Source organism: Calidris pugnax, unplaced genomic scaffold, assembly GCF_001431845.1.
Source record: "Calidris pugnax isolate Ruff unplaced genomic scaffold, ASM143184v1 scaffold38, whole genome shotgun sequence".
Lineage (NCBI taxonomy): Eukaryota > Metazoa > Chordata > Aves > Charadriiformes > Scolopacidae > Calidris > Calidris pugnax.
Window position 1 is genome coordinate 13,221,388 of NW_015090995.1, and position 15,556 is coordinate 13,236,943.

Sequence of the window (15,556 nt, forward strand, 5' to 3'; positions counted from 1 at the left end):
GTGGAACCTGTTGTGCTGTTTGGAATCAGCTCCGCGTGCGGGTGTTCTTCTTCTGCAGACATACATGGGTGTGTGCTTCCTGCTGTGCTCACTGACAGGCTAAGCTCAGTCCAGTCCTTCCCAACCGCACTGCTGGAGCAGGGAACTTCTAACAGCTTCCCTTTTGCTAGTAACATACAAAATAGAAAAGATCATGTTATTTTATAAATTACTGTATCTGTCCAGGTGTTTTTCATCTGAAAGTGACTCATTTATGTTTGCTGTAAAAATGGGTTCCTTTAAAGATAAAAGTAAATTAAATCTCAGGATCAGATAATGGCAGACCTATCTGTATGTTAGAATTCAGCATTAGAAGGAGGTTGTTTTCCTTGCTTCGAAGTGGGTTTCGCTGCCTGGTGTTTGGTGCAGGCAGGGAGACTCACACCGAGTAGAACACGAGCTGCACAGCTCCATCTGGGAGCTAACACACTACCTCTGCACTGCGCCAGAACGCCCCGCCGCGCTGGAACACCCTTTTCCTGTCAAGGAAGGCTGGCATTGTGGGCTCTGTGCCAATAACTGCTACATCACCCAGAACAGTAACATAAATTTCATTGTAGTGATTCGTTACTACATTCAGCTGCTTTTTAGATAGATTGGTATATTATAAGTACCTTGCGTACAATCAGCAGTGTCCGGTTCAGGTAAGGACGTGCCACTCAGAGCTGTGTTGTTTTAATACTGATTTCTCACCCCTTAATTTAATAGGAAGTAAATATTTTCCAGTGAATGTCACCAAGGGTCTGCTGATGGTATCTGGGATGTTTAGTTGGGTTCAGTTTAATGCCGCTGCCAGCATTGAGACTTTTGATATCCTATGGGTTTTTACAAAAGTTTTGGATACTCGTTTTTACCGTTGGACAAACATTCTGTCTTTATCAGGAATGCTTTGTGTACGTTTCACTAGCGTTTTCCAAGTGTTTGTATAGTTTCTACAGCTGAATATCCTGTACATTCTGCTTTGTCATTTTCTATTATGGTTCATACTAGAGAGCCTGTGCGCTTTATACTGCGCTGCAGGCAAGGTTCGCATTAAAACCATTTTTGGCTAATTTATTATAGTTGTGAATGGTTATTTCCTATGACTTAGCCTACGCTCAGGCTAAACATTCTGTCTCTTGGAAGCTTTACACAACTTTAATTAATTGAAATTACTGCTTGGAGTGGGGAAGGTTCTTTATCTGTGTCAAAAAAAGGATTTGGGAAATGCTGCCCCACGTCTTACGAGGAGCTGCTTGGGGCAGCCCAGGCCTTTGCATCCCACTCCTCTGCAGAGAGGTGTGAGACAGCTGGTAATCCTGCACTCTGCAATATGGAGATATTTAAAAAATTATAATGGACTATATTGTCTTTATATGTAAGTTTTTCCAAACTTATAGTAAGGTAAGATAGTAGCTAGTGTAAGTGTTGGATGCTGTGTACTTGGTGCCGGGGATTTAAAGCCCAAGGAAGAATTTGGCTACAGATTTAGGTTTAATCCAATCAATGCAGTAACTGTGGTGAGCATTTTGGAAGGGTGCTGAGCCATGAGGGCCATATTTATCTTTTGACTTTAAGGCCTGTTGCTCTATGAGCAGAGCTAGAAACTGAGTTCAGCTTTTTGTTACAGCTTGCCTTTCTTTAAAATGGTTAGTGATATGTGCAGAATTCCTGCATCCCGTGCTGCTCCCACCCGTTTCCCAGGGTACAGGCACTGCCACAGGAACCTGCTTTATTCAGCCCCACTGAGCAAGACAACTGTGGATGTTTTACTATTTGAAAAATAATCAATACAGAGCAAAATTGAGAGTTGTCTCTTTAGGTTCTTGGCCACCATCCAAAGACTGAAATTGTGCCAAAAATTCAATGTAGCTGCTAAGAATTACACCAAGTTCCCCACGTGCCCATCATCTGGAAGCATTAGGAGTGGCTGTCCCAGCTGACCTGGGGCGATGTGACCGTTACCACTAGAAATGAAGTACACACCTCTGATTTAGTTGTTTTATTTTGCTCTCGCAAGCAGCCACAAGACAGGCCCTAGAAGAATAAATAAGTTAAAGCAGAGAATGCAGCAATTTGTACAACCCAACATTGAGACGCTTGACTCCGCGATGAGCGTGCTGTTACGGTACCTGATTCAGGGCTCAGGCAGTAACTGCCCACAACTAATCTAAGTCAAGTATTTCCCCCTTTGGCCAAAAAGATTTTTAAACATGCCCTCAGCCAACTCAACAATAATAAAATGTAGAAAAAAAACAACCAAAAACCTCTGTAATGTCATATAGTCATTTCCGTTTGTTCCGAGTGTGTCAGTCTGTTCCAAAATACTTCTGTCCAAAGTGTGTTGGTGCAACAGGATGAACTTCTGTAGTTAAAATTGTGATCTCTGGGAATTCCTGAATGATGGATTTGGCACCTTTTGAGAGAGAGGGCAAAGGCAACAATGACTACAGCACTGCAGCTGTGTTTCAGCTCCACATGTTAAACCATCATTAGCAGAATTCCGTAGGTAAGTCAGGCTCTGTTCTTCCATCTCCGCTTCATGTTTCTGCCTGAGCTGACTATGAGGAAAAACTTCCTGAATTTAGAGGACTGTTTGAGTTTTTTTTATTTGGATTTTTCTTTTCTGCCCCGTACTCGTATACCCCCAGTCCAATCACCAAAGCAGTTACAGGCTGCCAGGAATAACTCTGCAGTTCAGTTGGCTTTTCTGATAGTGATTTCTGCCACAGCCAATTTTTCAAACAACACATAAGATCCATTTTCCAACTTCACACAAAGAGATGTTCCTTTTTTGGCTGCCCTTTAACAAGTTCAGATCTTTACCCTGCAGGCAGGACAGTTCTGTAGCTTCATTCACCTCACGCTCCTTAGAGAACTGCCATTCTCTTGGTGGCAGAACAACCCAACACCACCCCTGGGCTGTTGCCATGCACAGTGACAGCCGGACTGGCACTGCTTGTCCACCACTGCAGCATCTTGGTGCCTGCCAGTGCTGCAAATTCCTGATTTTAGAAATACTTCACTATCTGCAGTTTTGCCATTAGGTGTAATAGGCTTCTTCCCTTCTGCTAGCCCCCTCCACTGCCCACACCAAACACACTGCTGTTCACTCTCGCTTCTACAATTCAGCCAAAAAAAACCCAAGAACACCCCTCTCTTCTGAGCAAAGCGATGCTGCTATTGTTATTGCAAAGGAACAACTCTTCACTGCTGTCTGAAGCACGTGACTGATGTAACTCTTCTGTCCCCCTTGCACCCCTTCAACTTACCATGAGGTGTGGAGAAGAGGCTCAGCAGGATAATGACACTTGGTTGTACGCCATGTTCCACAAGAACTTTGACGGCCTCAATGACAGTATTACCAGTACCTAAAAGGGGAAAAGGGGAGATTTTTATATTTTTTTCGTCCCCCAGTTAGAAGAACTTCTAGGCCATCCAAGACTGTCTGTGTTGACATTGGTGTGGGGCTGAATGATGAGACTGTCCTTTCCCACTGGAAAACTCTCACCTCTGCACGTATTAATTGTGGAAAACTTTGGTCTCCTCTCTTCTTCCTCTCTACTCTGAAACAGGTTTTAAGCACTGAAGTCTGTGGATTTTATTGAAGCCCTGAGGCAAGATAGCTCATCTAAAACAGTAAAATGGCAATTAGGAGTTCCATGTATAGAACCAGAATTAAATCTTAGAGTGGAGAAGTTGGGGTTTTTTGGGTAGTATGAACTGTATTTGATTTTAAAATATTTTACTCCTAGGATTATAATATTAATCCCAAAATGCCTTTTAATAGATTGAGGAAAACTACTGTTTAAGTCTTTTCTCATGGCAAAAATTAAAAAAACTAAATTTCTATCAAGTCTTAATGCTTCAACCTTTCTCACAAAAGCAGGCACGCCCAAATGATTTGCTCTGCATTTGTGCTGGTGTGGGCTGACTAATACATATTCTGGCATAGCCTGGTAAATTCCCTACTCTGTCACCTAAACCAAGCAAAAAACCTCATTAAAGCCTCTGAAATTTGGAAATTTTCCCCCAAATGCCGTGCACTTACTGTTCAGCTGAGTGGAACTGTACATAATGATGAAAGACACTCACTTAGTATTGGGTACATGAGAAGAACTTTTCTCCTGTAAATATCTGGTGGAAACTTTGCATAGTACACTTTGGCTCTCTGCGTCTCCTCGTCGCTCTGGATCAGGATTTTTCCTATGCGGATGGATCTGCAGCAGTCCCGTAACCCTTGTTCCATTGCCTCTCCTCAAAAAGAGCAGCAAAAACCAACATTGTTACATGCTAAGAAACGGCAGAACTGGAAGATGCTACGATTAAATAGCCAGTCCTAATACTCTACTGGTGAAGAGTTCTAAAAGGGAGATTTCTTTTTCTCAGTTCTAAGAGTTAAAAGCACTTGAAGGTATTTTCCTTTTTTCTCTGCTTAGACAGAAAAACGAGTCTACTCGGTGTCACTTGGCTCCTGGGTATGAGTGTTCCCACGCAGCTCTAAAAGGTGAGAGCTGGAAACATCAAAATAAATGCCATCTTTGAACTCTGCCCAGAGACACTGCGGTGCAGGAGGCTGTGGAGCCACTGGATTTCACATCAGAGATACAAAGGTTTCTGTAGCATTGGGCAAAATAACAGAGACTCCACCACCACCAAGCAAGGTTTGTTTGAAGACCGGTCTCTGAGCAGAAGTCCTCAGCAGCAAACAAGACCATTTGGCCTGGCCACTCACAGTTAACCATTGCTAGGGAAGAGGCCAGATGAAATCTGTTGCAGCTGTTTGTCTCCTAAAAAGTTAACAAAAGCGATTACTTGATGTTCTGTGATCAAAGCTACCTCAGAAAGAACAACTGGCAGCTTTGGGTAAATTTTTGCTGTGGAGAAGTGTGGCTGCATATTTTTGAAAGGAAGTTGGTTACAGGTTTCCAAACCGTTTAATTGGTGCTCATTCAACAACCAGAAACCGCCTACCACTTCTCATGATGCTGACTCCACAGTTTCCCTTTTCAAATCTGACGCCTTCATACTTGTGTCCTGTGGGAGGAAAGGAACCAGATGTCAGTGGCAGTGACTGCTCCTTCAGCCCCACCTTCAGGCCCCTTTGGGGGACGCTGTTTCAAGTGACCTTGGTGTGAATGGAACTGAGTGCCCTGAATACCCAGGGGACAACAACAAGTTCCACGTCTCTCAACAGGTGGCATGAACCAATCTGCACACCAGACCCTGCAGCCCTCAAACAAGCAATGGGAAGAGACAAAATCATAACTGGTAAAGAACTGGTGCTTTTTCTCACAGGTCGTGTCAGCTAAGCGGCACAGAAGTGATCCTTTCCAAGTACATGTTTTATAATGTGGGTATTCTGTGCTTATTTTAAATGAGGGACGCTATGCAAAATAAACAGCATGTCCCCTAAATGCAGGTAAATGCAGAGTTAGAACTGCAATATGATGCTACAATGTCATTGCGCTCTTATCACTGCAAGAAAAAGGTAGGCAATGGTATGTGTATGAGAGGGACACTATCGCTGGTACCGTGAGCTCCAGTCTCTTGCTAATTCAAAGGTAAAGACAGCAAAGCAAGATTGTCCCAGTCATCGTTCTTTGGATCTAACCCCAGAAGCCAGTAATGAGCTTGCCCAGCACCACTGCTGGGAAGAACACATACTGGTGAATTTTCGTAACAGTTTTGCAAGACTAATTCCAATCCTAGTAAAGTGACAACTGCATGACTGTATGTTTTGCTCAGCTGTGGTGTTGCACACCTTCTAGCTCTTTAAATACCAGAAGGGACCTTAACTCTACCCTGAATGTGAAACTGTTTGAGCCTCAAGCTCCCCGGGGAAGTGGTCAGGGCACTGAGCAGTTGGATTTGATGATCCTTATGGGCCCCTTGCAACTCGAGATATTCTGTGATTCTTGTATTTTTTTATATTAGTTAAGCTTCCACTTCCAGTCCTGCCTAGGGAAGGCGTGATTTCCCACATACCTGTTGGAGTGGTCACGGTACATTCTGTGTAGGGCAGTTGATTCAGTCCCTCTTCAACCACGAGTCTGATCTGTAGAACGAAAGACATCGGTCAGCTTAAAGAGATTTGTTATCTATGGAGGTAAGATACTAAATGTTTGTATTTTTTACAAGTACTGGGTGAACACTTAACAGCCTGAACGGTCTAAAAGGGTCACTTTAGAGACCTTTTGGGGATGATGCCTATGTTTTGTCCAGTAATCAAATGAAGGCATTACCCAAAATAAAATAGGGGAAGGGGAGGGGTTGATTGGCAATCATAAAACTTTATTTATATCTGGCAGGCATAGGCATCACAGACAATTTTTTCTCAACAAATGAGTAAAGCATCAATGTAGCTTCATTTTGCTGATATAGAAAATACTAGTGAGAAAAAGGGCAAATTCACCCTCTCTCAGTTCCCTATCAGCCCGGCTCCCAGATCTACTTTCACATCCGTATTTCTATGACTAAACTGCAGTGGGGCTGCCCAAGAGCCACAGGAGCTGCAGCAGCAACGTAAATGCACCACCGAGTGCCCAAAGACAAGTCAGCAGACCTAGAAATCTCTTTATCACCTTCTGCTGGCACCTGCCAGCTGTGGTGATGATGGGACGCTCTGCCAAGCACCTGTGCTTTCACACAGTACAGATGGCCCAGTCCAGCAGGGACATCTCCACTGGAGGTGCAGGGTAGCAGCCACACATCCCTCCAGCCTTCAGTGGCCAGCAAACCTCTAGCTCTCCCTGGGTGCTGGCCCCCCAGCTGTACCCCAGGCAAAGTTACCAAACGTATTCATCTGAACCCAGAATGATTGCCCAGGAAAGATGCTCTGGGTGTTAAAGACGTAAAAATTCTCTCTACTAGTGAGTTAAAGAGTCATGGGCCACAACTGCTCAAGGAAAGCTACTGCCAAGCCAAGATGAAACCCATTAAGCAAAAGTCACCGTAGGATGGCAGAAATGAGGTGATTGCTCCTGGGACTGAGCAAGTACCACTGCTCCCTTCAGACATTTCTTATTCCAGAAACAGAGCAGACTGGAAGATTTTTTCTGTTCTTCCATTCTGCCCTAGTTTCCAGCACACAGGCAACCTCTACCAGGAATTAGAAATGGTCCCTTAAATTTACAATCCCTCCTTGAACATATTTCTTGTTATTTTAGTGCTGGTACAACGGCCTGAACTTAACTGATCCCCTGGAAGATGCAGTTTCTAGCAAGGAGGGGGAAAAATCAGTGCTTCCCTCAGAATGGCGCAGGATCTCCAAGTAAAGTGAGAAGGTAAGTGGGAGAGGTCCTTCGCGCTAATTAACGACAACAAGGTACAGTCAAAACTGTTAAGGGTTTTCCTGTCCGTATTGGAATAGCCATAGTTTATCTCTTTTTTAAAACACAGATTAGGGATGTAGTGTTTCTTTTTAATTCAAATAAGTTGGCAGAAATGAATGCTCCTTAAAGGGTGCAACATGATGGGAACCTAATACAATGTAAGACAAGAAGGTTAACCAGAAACCCTTCCTGTGAAAGGAGTACTGGTGGGGAAGCAGCCTGACCCCTGGAATACAGACCTCTACCCTGTAAAGGTGGGGGATTGCTGGTGTTGACCTTTGTTGGCTTCCTGAATCTCATTTGCACACTTAAGTACGTGAACAATGTGAAACCACAAAACCCAGGAAGGAGGACACAGTTGAGCTAGCCTTTCATGGGTGGTGGATGTTTCCTGGGCTGTTCCTACTCGTCCAATGAACTCTAAAGGACATGTGTCTATTTAAATGGTATCTGCTGAGAACTGCTGGCACAGAATGCAGTTGGGGCTGCGACTTTTTGCCTGTCCATTATGAAGTACTATTGGCAAAGAAGGCACCCCAGTCAGTCGCTTGATCTACGAGTTACGAGTGATGGAATTTGTTGGCTTGAGCCTTGGCAGTTCTTGGTGAATGAGAATGCAAGAATCATCCTCAAGAAGGGAAAAGAAGGGGGAAAGTGGAAAAGCTGCAAAGATAAAAAGCACTGCAGTCACAATCTTAGGTTGCGGCCATATCTAAGCCCTGAGCAAACCTGGATCAGGCAGGGATTAAGATTGGTTTTATCACAGGAAACCTGCCTGCTGTGCAAATGGTGCTGGGAACCGAATGGCCTCTGGACTCATTGCTTCTAGAGAAGGAAAGACAGACTTTCCTTGTTAATGAATGTGGATTTGTAAACAGCGAACACCCTCGTGAATACAAGGAAGTATATGTGTGGGAGTGAGTACTTGGTTTTCTTCAAGCATGTAATTTAAATGAGATAAATGTTGCATTCCCAACCGTCTTTGTTCTGACTTACTAAAATGTGTGAAAACTTCAAATTGCTCTGTCCCTGCTGGTAACTGCCGTATGGCTAGCAACAAATTCCCAGGCTGGACGCCGCCAGAGCTACTAATCTAATATACAACAAGTGCCAGGAGGCATTTTGCATGCAAGCAATTGTTAACATCTAGACTGTAAGAAATAGTACAGCTCTCTTCACGAGATCAAAAGTACTGTTTCAAAGTGAAACTGAATTATCTCTAGCCTCTGTGCATCTTTTTTTGAACAGTATTCTCTTATTAATGCTGCTCTCTGTCCTGAAGGTAGCTGTGTTTGATAATAACATGGTTTCTGGAACCCTTTGAAATGAAAGCAGTCTGTAACAGAGCACAGATGTTTCTATATGGAAAGTTGCTGTCAAACTGCAATTTCCTTTGTGTAGAAAAGTTGCCCTCGCACCACCATTATTCTAGCCTGAAAGACCCATTTTATGGAAGGGTTGCAAAGTATAATACCAAGAAGAAATTCTTCACCTACCAAACGATCAGCAGAAAATACGAAGTCTCCTCTACTGGATTTCCTGAAAAAGGTAATAATTTATATTTTAAATTGGGGAATAATTTTAGGAACACTGCTTAAATATAATATTAATTCAAGGACAATATATTCTAAAGGCAGTTTAGAGAAAAGTCTCTGCTACCATATACAAAATTTATCCCACAGAGATTCTGCTTCATGGGTTTCCTGCTTGGTGGCAAAGACTGAGATGCAGTGAGCTAAGGCAAGGGTTTGCTCTTACTACTGGCAACGTTGCTGCACTGTACCAGTAGCAATTAAAGCATGAAAACATAAGGGTGATATTCTGTAGGTTTTCCATTGTACCACTGTTCCAGCTCAGCTCCAAAACGCCTCACGAGCTCAGATGTGCATCAACCCGGTTCATTCCCTCCAGCTCTAAGTAAGAGCGCGTGGCTTTGTGCGTTCTTAAGTCAATCAGAAACCATGGAACAGTGACAACGCAGATCCCAAGCCCTGAGACTGAGTTCACACACCTGATAAGCAGGACATATCTCTTATCTTATCTGGAATTCATTCATGGTGTGACTAGATTAGTGAATCTGAGACTAAAATTAGCAGGGATTAACGAGTATTCCCATGAAAACACCTCTCTGCTGTTTTATTAGCTTGGTGCAACTCTTTGCTCATGTGACCGTATGGCTTCCTGCCCATCCAGAAGGCAGAACAAGCTCACTTCCTCCTGCTACATACTGTGTACGTATGCCATGTTAAAAGCCTGAATTTCAAAAGAGTGTCAGCCTAATCTAATTTCTTTCCTTGTGCTAATAACATATTAATAAAAGCACTGGGTTTGTTTTCTTCCTTCTTTCTGGTAATAACAGGATATTCATAACTTTCTGCTACTTTAACATTAAGCAGAAAGGCAATGCTCAAAAAAAAAAAACTCAACCCCCAAACTGCAAAAAATAACCCCCAAAACCCTACAATAATAGAAATTGATTTTGTTAAGATTTTTGAAAGAATTACTATTTCCATCTGTGGTGTGTATACAGATTTTTTAAAAAGGGAAGTATCAAATTGTGTAGGTGGCATATCGATGTTCCTCCAGACCAGACTATGGCCTTTCATAAAATTTAACCATATTGCTTTAATGGATGGTAAGACAAACCCAACAAAGTCACAACCGTGGTTTTGACTGCAAAGCAATACATGCTTAGAGTGAATACTCTGTGTTATTAATACAGATTACTAGGCTTTAAATTAACTACTCCGTCCTTGCAGAGAGATACAGATGTTTTTATGCACAGTTCACTGAATACCCTTAGTCAGTTATGCCTGTTTTTTGAGGGGAGAAGGACAGCAGAAAACAATAGTGCATAAAAATGAGAGACAAATAATAATAATACTGAAAATGACAGACCTCTTGTACACCGGCAGCTGGAAAGCTGTGACCAGATTTCAAGCCCCACATCATATGAGAATTGCTAGGGGCCAGAAAAAAAGGCTTATGTGAAAACACTGTAACTGTTCACCTTAAATACCAGACAGAAGTATAGAAAATAATGATCAGTGGTGGACTACAAACTGTTTCACCTTTTTAATCAAGTAACAAGGCAACATCTAAAAAAGTGAGGCATTAAAACCTGACTTGTAGCACAGGGCTAACAACATCAACATTGTATTAAACAATATAGATCAGTTTCATTTTGTTTCTGAAGGTATGGAAGCATGGCAGATGTACAATTAAAGTCATGTGCATGCCTTAAGAGGTGAGAAGAAATGTTTTTTTGGCAATGTACTGTAATACAAGCTAAGTGCAGGGTTTCTTCCTGCTTTAGCACATGGTACTAGTTACAACCACTGATATGGCTGTAAGCTATGTGGGTCACGGTCTGACACACTTTAGTAATTCCTGTTTCTCTAGTTACCTTACAGAAGAACTTCTTGAGAGACACCCAGCCTACTGTGAAGGCAAGACTGAAAAAAGGCACTTCCCTAAAAAGAATATGTAAAAGGCCTTTGTAAGAAAACTTAAGGCACTGGATGAACTGCTGCCATTTGGGGGAAATGATGTAGCCGGGAAACAGGACCATGTTCTACCCGCAGCACTTCAGTACTTAATTTTTTTCAGTAGGTAGTATGTGAGAGGTTCTCTCACCCTTTCACCTGCAGCAGTCGTCTTTGCACATCACAGTGAGTTCCTACCTCCTGAACCACCCTAGTCTGTATAGCAGTCAGGACTGCGGGTCCTGCCGCTTTACTGTCTTCATTTCTGTATTGCTCACCCAGCTCCATGGGGAGTAAGAAGCCTTAGCAGAACACAACAGAACCATCTCATGTAACAGACACAATAACCTTTAAATACCTACATTTAAATCATGTCTATTGTTAAATCACGAGTTAAATTGACACTACCAGTTAATGAGTTAATGACTTTGCTTCTACTGAAACCAGAGCTCTACATCACAAATTGCTGCACTACTCATTTCAGCTTCCAGACCCCTGGTTCTAACCTGTGCAGGCCAGAAATGACTCTGAGATCATACTCTCCTTAGAAAGCGGATCTAGCTGTTTGTTCCCAAATGTTCAATACTTAAAATGCATCAGTTCACATCCCATTAGAGGACTCAAAATTCATATCCAACACACAGTGTAAAAGGCATCTGCCCACCCATTAAGCATTCACTAGACAGAAAAGTGAACAAGCCTGAGGAAAAGCAAGCAAAACCACACACACTTGAGGAGATCTATCCGTCTCCATGATTCCGGCACACAGACCTAATTCTTGTTAACTTTAACAAAGCAAAAGAAATACACTGTCATTTCAGTCTTTCAGATGGCCACTACCAATTCAGCCAGCTAACCCTGAAGCCACCAGAGGACATGATGACCAGCCACACGAAGGCATATTTTTCTTTTCTAAATTGGACAGTTATTTCAATTGAAAGGCCATGATTTCTTTCTTTGAATCCTCTCAGAAACAAGGAAAGAGCTTTCCACTTCGCTGAGCAGCTCACGCTATGGACAAAAATAGAATCTCTGAGGTCTTCTGCATCTGGCCTGACCATCCTTAGCTCCAGGTAAGCACGTTTGATTCTGACTTGCATTGCACTGGGAGTATCTATCCCTTCCTTACTTCACAGTAGTAGTCCTAAATTGACTGGGTTTTCCCTACTTTTGTTATGTTTCTCTCTCTCCAGTAGCTTGCCTTTTAATTTCTGTCCTTTTCACAACCTTTTCAGGTGATTGCTGTACCTGGAACATCCATCTTCTGCAGCATTAAGTAATCCAAATACCCTCCTTGAGTTAAGGCAGCTCTGGTGCTACCTGTTCTTTTTTTAATCCAGAAAGATTAAGTGATAGGTACCTAATTGCCCTGTAGATGACACAGCTTTTCCCTCTTCCCAAAGCAGTGTATGTGAACGTACCCTTTGGTCAGTTTAAATTGGATTTTTTGACTAGTAGCTCCACTTAGCCATACAGCATTCACAAATATGATACTTCTTCTACGGAGTTTCTTTTAGCACTTGGTTTGAATGCTGCAGTGGTCATGGAGTCTCTTAAGGCAGATTCTACCTGCCCTGGGAAAGCTTACTGCAACAGTTTCTAACTGCAGTGTAAGAAATCCGCTCACCCTTGCAGCTGAGCACGTTTTCACACTTTTCTGAATGGCAGGCACTAAAATAGACCAGTCCGAGGTCTCTTACTTACTGAGATGCAGCTGACTTTCTGGGACAGAACGTGAAAACATTTCCCTACTGTCCTAATATACCAAGCCTACACCTCCCTTTCTGCGCAGGCTGTTGTCTTGTCTTTCTCCCTGGTTGGGAAGGGAGCCTGGCATTACATCTCCACTGTCACAGTGGTGTCATGCTCAGAATAAGGCACAGTTTGCTGTCACTGCAGCTGTTACGAGTAATTCATTATTTACAAGTCTTATTCTACACTTCCCCTTACCAAGGTCTTGTGCAATGAATCTGATGCAACTCTAAAGAAGTCTCTTTGAAGTTAAAATATCAGCTGCTGGTTTGAGGATAAGCTCACTGTAACCAGAAACTTATTAAACATATTTGCAAGAGTTCAAAACCCACTTACAATGAAATAATAATAAAAAAACCTAGCTGTTACAGTAACCACATTGCTAGTACTTGCCTAGATATCAAAACTATATATTATTTCCTTTTCACTAACCTCAAAAGCTTTTATAGGCCATCATTAAGCCCTGTTTGGATTTCTTCTCTCTCTGCTTAGCCCACTTACAACTTTCCATTCCACTCTGCAGGGCAACTGCCAGGCAGCCATTCTCACTGGCAGAAATCTTTTGTGTGGTCTTGCCACAACTGCCCTCCTTACACTGAGACTGCACTACCTCTGTGTGCTCCCGCCTGCAGGGAGATTATGTTTTTCCACAATGCTTTGAAGATTCAAAAAACAACGACTACTTTAAGGTAACAAGGCTCATGTAAGCTAATAAAGTTAATGTAGCTATTGTCTTTGAGAAATTATGATTAGTTTTGCATAAAAACGTATTAGTGTTTTAGCTACAAAGTTAAGAACTCGAGAACTAGGAAATACCGATATGTTGACTACACAGATGGATGATACGAAACAAGAGGAAGAATTGTGTCTGTGCTACGTGTTAGTTATTGCGGATGTTAGAAAGCCAGTGCACTGCAGGAAGAGGTCTTATTCAGAACCTGATTACACTACTGATAAATGATATCACACCTCTGTGCCTGCTGGTGGTTCTTGCATCACAGTAGGCAAATTATGCTTTTAATAGATGGCCGCTACTTACGGGTGTCACTATGTTGCATGATAAGTTTAATACCTTATAATATCACCTTCCAAGTGCTGAACAATCAAAGCTACAAATGTGATCAGTGGGAGGTATGCTTTTAACATGTGAGGTGCTACATAAGGTATAATAAAAAACTCAGTCTTAAGTATCTCACGTTGAGCCTTCAGCAGTGGTGCATGATTTTGAATGGATTTCTGCACTTTGGCTTCAGATTTGTTAAACTGGAATAACACATTCATGTCTCACACAGTATGGTGACAGCAAAGACGCTTGGTGACACAAAGTGACAACAATGGAAAATAATGCCTTCAAAAAAGGCAACATCCTTTCAGGTAATACACCCTAAGTAAACAAACTGTTCTCTCCTTGACTGCCTCCCTCCTTAATACTGTCTCTCTCCCATTCCTCCTAACCCACTATAATCTAGTCTCTATGCTATCCCCAACTTTTTATTCCAAAGCTATTCTTTTGGCCTAATTTGCCCCAAACCCTGATACCAGTTTGCTTTCATTTCAGCTAGTTGCACTTTTCTACAATCTTTCTCATATTTCTAGTTCCCTTCTGATCTATTTTCTTCTGGCCATCCTTGTCCCAAAGGATCCACTAATACAGAATGCAAAGACTTGGCTCTTACATTTTCCTTAACATGGTACACCCGATCTTCAGCAAACTGGTGTAATTTTCCCTGCCATTTATTCCCAACCCCAGCACCTGTCCTTTGCCAACCTTTAAATCCAGTCTGTGCTCCTATACCCACTTTGTCTCAATTCACCCCATCCTGCATACGGTATCCTGGTATAAGATATCCACACAGTGGTACTGAGACCTGGGGCACAGCAATGTGACAATAAACTTACTGCTTCCTTTCTCAAGGCTTTTTCGCTCCTTTGCACCGCGACGATAAGGAGGGACCTTACTGCTCTCTACAACTCCCTGAAAGCAGGTTGTAGCCAGGGTGGGGGTCGGTCTCTTCTGCCAAGTAACAGGGTACAGGACAAGAGGAAATGGCCTCAGGTTGCACCAGGGGAGGTTTAGGATGGATATTAGGAAAAAATTATTCACTGAAAAGGTTGCTAAGCGTTGGAACAGGCTGCTGCCCACGAAAGTGGTGGAATCACCATCCTTAGAGGTATTTAAAAGATGGGTAGATGTGGCACTGAGGGTTTAGTGGTGGTTTTGGCAGCGTTAGGTTAACGGCTGGCCTCGATCTTAAAGGTCCCTTCCAACCTAGACGATCCTATGATCCTGTGATGATGTGGCAAGCCAGCCCCGACCCGTCCACGCTGTGGAGACAGGCAAAAAAAAAACCCCAACAACCCACTTCAACTCACATCAGGGGAGCCGCAAATACCTCTAAGGGCTTGTAAAAGCCCCCAAACTAACGTCTCTGTCGCTAACGGGCCCTGAGGAGGAGCTCTCGAAGGACAACCCTCACCAGAAATGGCTGCACCCAGAGAGCGGCGGCCGACAACGCATCCCGGCCTCCAGCGTCGGCTCCCGTGCCCGGCGCAGCCAAAGGCTGCGCCGAGCACGGGAGCCGGCGCTGGAGGCCGGGCCAGAGCGGTGCTCGCCGGGCCCGCGGCTCCCTGAGGGGAAGAGGCGGGGGGGGCGGCCATCTCCCCTCAGCCTCGCGCCCCGCCCTGTGATGATGTGGCAAGCCAGCCCCGACCCGTCCACGCTGTGGAGACAGGCAAAAAAAAAACCCCAACAACCCACTTCAACTCACATCAGGGGAGCCGCAAATACCTCTAAGGGCTTGTAAAAGCCCCCAAACTAACGTCTCTGTCGCTAACGGGCCCTGAGGAGGAGCTCTCGAAGGACAACCCTCACCAGAAATGGCTGCACCCAGAGAGCGGCGGCCGACAACGCATCCCGGCCTCCAGCGTCGGCTCCCGTGCCCGGCGCAGCCAAAGGCTGCGCCGAGC

The 15,556-nt window shown here is 43.5% G+C and overlaps 1 protein-coding gene across 1 annotated transcript in view; it reads right to left on the reverse strand.

Annotated features, from left to right (window-relative positions):
* Positions 1-2,005: 2,005 nt before the first annotated feature.
* Positions 2,006-15,556, reverse strand: part of UPRT (uracil phosphoribosyltransferase homolog) — a 14,076-nt gene continuing 525 nt past the window's right edge. The window contains exons 2-7 of the mRNA XM_014955342.1: positions 8,849-8,891; positions 6,007-6,076; positions 4,993-5,055; positions 4,114-4,275; positions 3,291-3,389; positions 2,006-2,434 (exon numbers count right to left, since the gene is read on the reverse strand). Coding sequence (XP_014810828.1) covers positions 2,328-2,434; positions 3,291-3,389; positions 4,114-4,275; positions 4,993-5,055; positions 6,007-6,076; positions 8,849-8,891 — 544 coding nt within the window. The 3' untranslated portion in view covers positions 2,006-2,327. The remainder of the gene's footprint in view (positions 2,435-3,290; positions 3,390-4,113; positions 4,276-4,992; positions 5,056-6,006; positions 6,077-8,848; positions 8,892-15,556) is intronic.